This window comes from Zerene cesonia, chromosome 9 (assembly GCF_012273895.1).
Source record: "Zerene cesonia ecotype Mississippi chromosome 9, Zerene_cesonia_1.1, whole genome shotgun sequence".
NCBI classification, from domain to species: Eukaryota; Metazoa; Arthropoda; class Insecta; order Lepidoptera; family Pieridae; genus Zerene; species Zerene cesonia.
In genome coordinates this window covers 5703999-5712519 of record NC_052110.1, presented here as the reverse complement: position 1 = coordinate 5712519, position 8521 = coordinate 5703999, and the positions used below count along the sequence as shown (strand labels likewise).

At 35.8% G+C, this 8521-nt stretch overlaps 1 protein-coding gene across 1 annotated transcript in view; it reads left to right on the top strand.

The window, feature by feature from the left end:
* LOC119828999 (atrial natriuretic peptide receptor 1) overlaps positions 1 to 8521 on the top strand; it is a 58344-nt gene that overhangs the window by 37544 nt on the left and 12279 nt on the right. The window contains exons 10-13 of the mRNA XM_038351346.1: positions 995 to 1118; positions 1492 to 1818; positions 5492 to 5651; positions 6304 to 6462. Of these exons, the coding sequence (XP_038207274.1) occupies positions 995 to 1118; positions 1492 to 1818; positions 5492 to 5651; positions 6304 to 6462 (770 nt within the window). The remainder of the gene's footprint in view (positions 1 to 994; positions 1119 to 1491; positions 1819 to 5491; positions 5652 to 6303; positions 6463 to 8521) is intronic.

Here is an 8521-nt window from a genome sequence, read left to right as displayed (position 1 = left end):
TCGTTCCACAGGCTGCAGCTCGTAATTAATATTAAAGCAAATGTGGATTTTATTGTTTATCCTTCTCTCACGTAGCAACACAGCATGGCATGCTTATCGTGTCTGAAGATAGAAGGCTATAGACAGACTTTACTTTTTAGACGCTAGCGAAGGCTAGGAAACCTAGTATATATGATATACAATCACAGTTAACATTAATGTCTAATAAATTAAATCGTAAATTCTAACAAGCAATTATGATTCAATTTTGCATAGCATAAAGACGTCGATTGAGCTATAAATTGCATACAGTATCGCTAACAGTGGCATTATTTGTATAATGTATGTTAACTGTATGTATTTTGCGTTTATGGAATTCGATGTTATTTACATCCTCGTGTATACAAGTGATACTGCATTTTCTAAGAATTTCCACTATGAATCATATAACGTTTGCTCGTGATTACTTAGAGCCTGCGGGGTTGCTGGCTGTTTACTGGCCTTATAAAATATGAAAATGAAAATGAATTAAAAATGAATAACCCCTGATCTCACTTGGCGCTGTCGACCATCTGATTATGATATTTGATAGTATTTTACTAGTCAACCCCCTTTATACGTAACTGTAAGGAGGGAGCTGTGAAAACAAATTTTAATCCGATATTTCATTGTGTCCGCAATGTTTGGCCGGATCTTATTAAACGAAATATCAATAAGAACCACCGCTAGATGGTATTCAAATGAATAAAAATCGCATCAAAATCGGTCCATCCGTTTGAGAAGAAGATACATACCACAGAACATGATACCACAGTCACCAAACACACAAACATCGACGTCAAACTTCTAACACAAGTTTGAAAGAATAAAACCATATTATGTCAAAGGCTCATTTTATCCTCACACTGGACACCCAATAAACTGCTCTGAACAATACCTAAGCTATAAAATATGATATTATAATATAGTGGACGTAAGTACTTTAGTTCTTTTCTAAACACATTTTTATTTTCAGACACTATAAATTAGAGGCAGAAATAGCCATGATGACGTGGCGCGTGAGCTGGAGCGACGTGCTGATACCCGGAGGGAGGCTCAGGGGTAGCTTGCACTCTCTCATTCGAAGGTATAGCTCTGGGGTGAGTTGGTGTGTTGACATATTCAATAAGTTATATAATAGTCTATATCAACGATTGTTATTTATGTGAGTTGCTTTCAAGAGGTTGAAAACTGAATTTATGGTGTATACCTACGACAATTTCAGAGGCACCACCAGTTTCATCGCCCCTTCTAACACATAAAGATATCATTCTGTACCATCGGACACCTATACATTTATATTAAATCCGTTATATCTCCGTCGTATAAATGAATAGAATCGATTAATAAGATTTGCAGACCACCTCTTCAAATGTTCACGGGCGGTGATACTAGCGGTCATGGTTTATCATCACGCGACCATCCCCCATAGCAAAACGTGAATTTTCCATATATAATGTTTATTTTTTCTAGACCGCTTACTCGGACGAAGCTATATCTCTCGCTGGCGACCGACAAATATACGCTCCATGCGCATTCTATAAAGGCTGCCGGGTTGCTATCAAGAAAGTTGATAAACAGCGTATAGACCTCACCCGGCCCTTACTACTGGAGCTGAAAAAGATGAAAGATCTGGAACACGACCATTTAGCAAGATTTTTCGGGGCGTGCGTGGATCCACCGCATTGTTGTATACTTACTGAATACTGCCCTAAAGGTTCCTTGCAAGATATCCTGGAAAATGATACGATTAAACTCGATTGGATGTTCAAAGTCAGTTTAATGCACGATATTGTGAGGGTGAGGGATTTTTCTTATGTTCTTTATTAACAAGCCCATATTTGTTTCAACTATATGATAATATGTTTGTATGAGTATTTAACCTCTTTAAGAGTCAATTTTGATCCACGGATTAGATTTGACAGAATTAATTACAACCTCTTTTTAATGATCTGGGATCGATGATTTCACGAGTTTATCATCTCTTGTTACGATCATCAGGATAAAATAATTTCACTTTAACTAGACACACACACTAGAACGATTAATTTTTTTTTCTATATATCATTTAAGATTCTATCATTTAAGCGTGTTTTTAGTTTTTTTTTTTTCAACTTTATTCATTTGTATTTAGTTTAATAACTGTGATTTGTAACGAATCGATATTTATGTTGATCCAATATATAGCCCAATCAAAACATGCACATATGTTTTCTACATATTCAACTTATAGATAGACAGTAATTTATCTAAAAGTTTATATTTTATTCTAATATACACACAATTTGTAAGCTCTGATTCGAGTTAGTTTTGATAAACGATACTCATACGTAGAAATAGTTTAACAAGATTATTGTATCCCTTACCATAAAGCACTTGGACCTCCATAAATTGTCAGAATTGCAAATGTGTATAAGCTTAAATCGTATTTGGAATCCGGATGGGATAGTGGGGTTAGGTGGGTCATGTCCCACTCTATCATGGTACTATAAATTAGGATGATGTTCATTTATGTTCCTACTAGCTGCGCCCCGCGGTTTCACCCGCGTAAGTCCGTGTCCCGTAGGAAAATCGAGATAAAAAGTTGCCTATATGTTATTCCACTTGTCCAGTTGTCTACGTACCAAATTTCATTGCAATCGGTTCAGTGTTTTTGCGTGAAAGAGCAACAAACACACATACATCCTTACAAACTTTCGCCTTTATAATATTAGTAGTATAGGAAGTATAGAATGATAAAGAAGATGGAACGAATTATAACTTCGTTCAAACACTTTTAATGTAGTCCTTTGCGAAGTAGGTGGCAGAGTTATGTCGGCAAATTACTCTGTAAGTGTCTACTTCACTGAATCAATTTGGATGAAATTTGGTACAAAGATAGTTTGTGACCCGAGCAATATAGGACAGTTTTTATCCCGGAAATACTATGAGAACTGCAACTATGCCAAAAACACCCTCAGATTTTCTACACGGTTTTAATTGGCTTCACTTGTATGTCTGCTTGTTTGTATGTTTGTAACCGACTTCTTTGTTTGCGATTTTGACTCACTTTAAACAGCCAGATTTCATTTACACTTTGAATAATTTGATAAAATTAATTTAGTTTAGTTTTCATTAAACAGCTGTTTTTGTTAACTATTATTTTGTTAAACTACGTGGGGAAAACCGCTGGTGGAAGGCTAGTGATAGTTTTATATGTACCACAGATAAAATATTTTTTTCCTACAAAACAGAAAAAAATATTTGACTACTTTTAAAAAGTGTTTTATCATAGGAAATTGTACCTTCGTTTTACTCGATGTTGGAAGTTTAATTTCGTTTTGCTCGCGGTAAATACGTGCTATGTACAAGTGTTCGCTTCTCCATTTTATTGTGGGGCATTAAAGGAATATTTTTAAATATTTTCTGGAACTATTCACGATTTGCTTAATACAGTAGTGAAAACGATATAACAATTCCGTACACCGTTTCGATTAGCGTGAATAAACTCTCATACAAACTTACATATATCGACAAATATTCTAATAATTAATTATCTAATATATAAAATTCTTGTGTCACAGTTTTCGTTGCCAAACTCCTCTGAAACGGCTGGACCGATTCTCATGAAATTTTGTGTGCATATTGGGTATGTGTGAGAATCGGCCAACATCTATTTTTTATACCCCTAAAGGATAAGAGTAAGGCAGAACAGCGTTTGCCGGATCAGCTAGTAATTATATATAAAGTAATTATATAGTTTGTATATTTGTTTTAGCCCTTTATAAAGTTTCTTTCATATATTTTGTTCCAAGTACACCCTACGATTTTATTACATGCATGTGTAGATAATTTTAGTCGAATCCTGTACTGCGTGCATTTTCTAAAAAGATGTATTATGCCATTTTTTCACTTTAGATTTATCTCGTCTCGTTAGCAGTTTATTTTATCAAAAAAAGTTTGGTGTAAAACTCTCTTTAATTTTTAAAGACCTATCTTCTGACAACTCCTTTAGTGACATAATATTCCCGAATTTATATGTGGATAGAATAAATTGGGGATATAAGTTTGTGCTAAGAATAATATTTTCGACCACTTTATCGTAAAAGACAACAATTTTTTTTTATTTATCTATTTGTAAATTACTTTTGTTGGCATATGGATTTAATATGAGGATCTATATAGCCTACCATACCATTTGCATAGGTACCATTAAATAGGTACCATGAATAGTAGTGCCATTTGAATAGGCGGTGCGAAAAATAAATTGTCGGATATTGAAGCCATTATCCTCAGGCAACAAGCCGTTAGTACTCCAAGGGCTTGAGCTAGAAGTTATAATGTCTAAAAGTACATTTCATTCACTGTAATAAAATAATAAAACTATAACTATAGCTGCTAATATCATAGTTTGTTAAAACTATTAACAAAAGAGACGATAGAAAAAGATCACAAAGTTACCTAAACATATTTACTTAAACGACTAAAAACCTTTCTAATATTCTAGGGACATTTTTCAGATTTTTTTTTCCCAATTGCATTTCGAGCAAAATACTATCCGAATAGTATATTAGTGACAATAGTGTTTTAGTGAATTGCGTTTTCTTATTTCTGAGCGATGATATGTACGTATGTGTGCGTGCGGCCCTGTGTACCGACAGAGCCGGCCGGGACCGTTGATTCGTTGCCTAGATGTGTGTGTGCTCTTGTAGTTTCCTTATTGTACTAACGATCCTTCCTACCTGTGCGATCAGTAACTATTGAGAAATGAAAGGTCAAACTCTAATAAAGCAGCTCACGAAAAATGTGTGTCAGAAAAATAACATCAAAGGAGAGCATTATACATCGTTCTCATATTAAGGTCACTTGTATCAGATTCTACGTGTCTTTGTTCCAAAATTAATTGTCCTTTTGTTTTAGATGTATTGCTGGAACGATATAACTTCATTTGATATACGTTCCGCAATTCTGTAAGCAAAGTAATCCATTGTTAGCATTTTGGGAGCAAAGTCCAATTCGCATGTTTAATTTAATTGCGTTCTTTATTGGCACGTATCGTACGGCGGGTTTTTAATTTTGTTAAGCCTAGTGCCCTAATAATTAGTATTAATTGTTTAGCCTATAAAGTTCCACTGTTCGATAGGGGTTATTTGAGTAAAAAAGTTTATTTTAACTACTTTTTTTTGTCGCTGGTTTTTTAGAGTATACAATCTGAAACACGCATAACTTGAACTATTCTGTCCTATTCTGGAGGTTTTCGAGATAAAAAACTCTCCCAAGTCCTTTCTCTGAAACTAACTCTGTGCCAAATTTCATTCATACCGGCTCTGTAGTTCCTGAGAATAGCATGTTCAAGCAAACAAACAAATAAATCCCCCAGCTTAATTATATTAGTATAGATTTTTGACTAACAAAACAACAAGCAAACATCATTTTCCTACATTATACGCATTTGTTTTTGTTTTAATACAATTAAAATAAGTGTTTATTTTAGGGCATGCATTATCTGCACGGGACAGATATAAGATCTCACGGAGCGCTGAAGTCTAGTAACTGCGTGGTGGATTCTAGATTCGTTTTGAAAATCACAGATTTCGGCCTGAACGCTTTGAGGGTGTCCGAAAAAGACGCAAGAGCTCACAGCTATTGGACACGTAAGTATTTATAAGCTCACCAAAATTAACCATATTTCTTTTCTAATCATCAGCCCATATATGTTCCCACTGCTGGGACACAGTCCTCCTATGAGGGTTCAGGCCATAATCCACCAGGCTGGCCAAGTGCGAGTTGGCAGATGTCACATGTCGTCCAACTTTTGATTCTTGAACATGCCCGTTTCTTCACAATGTTCTCCTTCACCGTTTTAAGCAGTGGTGATGTTATCCACATATTATACGTTATACAGATAAATTGAAAAATCAATTTATTTTCTGCACGCTCGCCCGGTCCCGAACCCCGACATATCGATTTTGAAGTCCGAAGTTCTCGCCACTGAGCCACCACTGCATACAGTGTTTTGTATTATATATTTCTTTTGTGTTATAGTATAAATTTCCATTTTTTAGTTTTTTAGTAAACCTTCGAGCCATGAGCTGATCATTTCATAGACCGTTTTAATTTCACCCCTATGATATCGTTTTTGTGCTTGTAGTGATTTTCCTCCATCTGCATACGTAACAAAGTGATGTTGTATAATTAATACTCCCTGGATAAACAAAAAGATAGAGAAGGGAGCAGCCCTTCCTCTCCTAATGAATTCCGAATGGATAAAACTTAAGTTAATTAAAAACCATTTTCATTTTGTAGGTCTCCTTTGGACCTCCCCTGAACTTCTTCGCACTGCATCTCCTCCCCCAGAGGGCACGCAGAAAGGAGACGTGTACTCTTTCGCTATCATCATGCACGAGATTGTCAATCGGCAAGGAGTTTTCTGGCTCGGACCTGGCATTGAAATGTCGCCAAAAGGTTTGTAAAATAAATGTTCAATTTTCAGTTCTATAGCTTTCAAATGCTTTATAAATGGGCATTTTTGTGGGGTGTCCCATAGGTACATAAAACTATAAGAAAATAAGAGATTCGACTGCGGAGGTGTCGAGACGGTGGCCGAGAGGCTAGGCATTGCCATGGTTTGGAAATCACGTGGTTTCCAATCTCGCATCGTGATCGATATTTGTCTATTTTATTTTAATTTTTTATTGGAATGTTTGCGTAGTCTAAAGTTGCCAAGTATACATTAACAGTAACAGACCTATTTACCTATTTTATGTCATTGCGGCTAACTGGCGACTTTTTACTCTGGTGAAACATATCATTCCTGTGGGAATTTCCTATGATAACGCGGGCAAAGTCGCGACCGGGAAGTTAGTTTTCTAAAAAAAGAACTCAATTAGTCTCCATATTACATTAGCTATAATTTTAATGTAAAACATCACGCAATATAGAGGAATATTATGTATATGTATAATGTTTTTAAATCAAAATTCTAAACGTAGTGACATTTAAAAGTTCCTCAAAGCACGTTCATGATAGACAGATGCAGTTCAATGATCCAATCAAGTCAGCCAGTTATTCGCCTACTAATTACTTTCATACATACTCTAGTCTTTGAATGCGTATTCATTACGTGGCGTATTAAATGGATTCAAAAGTAATTGACTTTGAAATAGTAGCATGTAAATGCTGATGCGATGCGAGGCCGGTATTCTTTTTCACACCCGTCCCAGTCCTTTCTGTCATAATTCCTCTCATCTCGTGCCCATTAGCAGAGGCCCCGACTCATTTAAGGATAAAGAATAAAATAATTTTATTAGGTTCTGCACATAATCATCACCATCATCACAATAAGCAGTTGTAAAGCGCGGTGCCACTTAGCAAATGTTATGCCGATAGGGTCGGAACGCTGGTTTTCAGGCCCCCCCCCCACTGGACAACAAAGCATTAGACCATAGTGATATCTATCCCCTAAATTTATTAATAGACGAAGGCCGTTTACCGTAATTCGATCCACTAGCTCGGTTGCCCGCTCTTTTATAAAAAACAATGCAATACACGAAGATAAAATCCGATTTTTTCATATTTAAACGGAGCAATGGAGCGACTCATTTGATGGTGGGTGTAATTCGCCGCTCATGACAGGTCGCATAAGTCGCAATAGGAACACTGCTTGCTTATTCCGTATCGTGTGAAGTGCCGCATTCCCTAGTGGAGTATGGAGCAGATGATATATATCTGTTCCACTGATCGATTTACTTTATGGATAAGCAGGATCAGCTTCTGTGTCCTGCCAGACCGAGACCCTTTTTTCTGTGAGTCCCCACCGGGAATCTAACTCAGGACTCCTCCGTACTACTCTCAGGTTACCACTGTATCAAAAAGGCGCGATATTGATAAATCTGATTTTCCATAAAAGTTTTAATATGCAAATTAAAGAGTTTTTAAGATATTTTAAACGCGATTTATACATCGAGAAATAAATCGCGTTAAAAATCCCTTAAAAAGTCTTCAATTTTAAATGTGTAATACTCGCGTAAAATCAAACACATAGAAAATACTAAGTTTTAATATGGTATAGGTACAGAATATAAACGTAACCCGAAATACTAAGCACCTTTGAATATTGCTAGTATTAAGAGCTCCATATGAAGTAGGAGATAAAACAACACATCTTAATGCGCTTAAACAAATGCAAATTTTTATAACATCCTACGGCGTAAACCGTTCATTTCCAATGACTGGCTTCTTGTATTAGAATTTATATCCTCATCCTAAAGAAATAAGGAATAAATTCCTTTATACTTCGATAAGTTAATGTTGAATTCCTGCTTTTCAAAGATAGAAAGGGTCATTAAAGGATTTATGGGTAATAAAATATCGCGCAGGCATAGTGACCGCTATTCGCGGTTGTATTTTATCTAAAATATACCACTTATTTATTTTTTTATGGCGAGTTCTCGTTTATACCTTGCGTACCTACTAGAGACATTATGTATTTTATCTATATACTAGCTGCGCCCCGCGGTTTCAC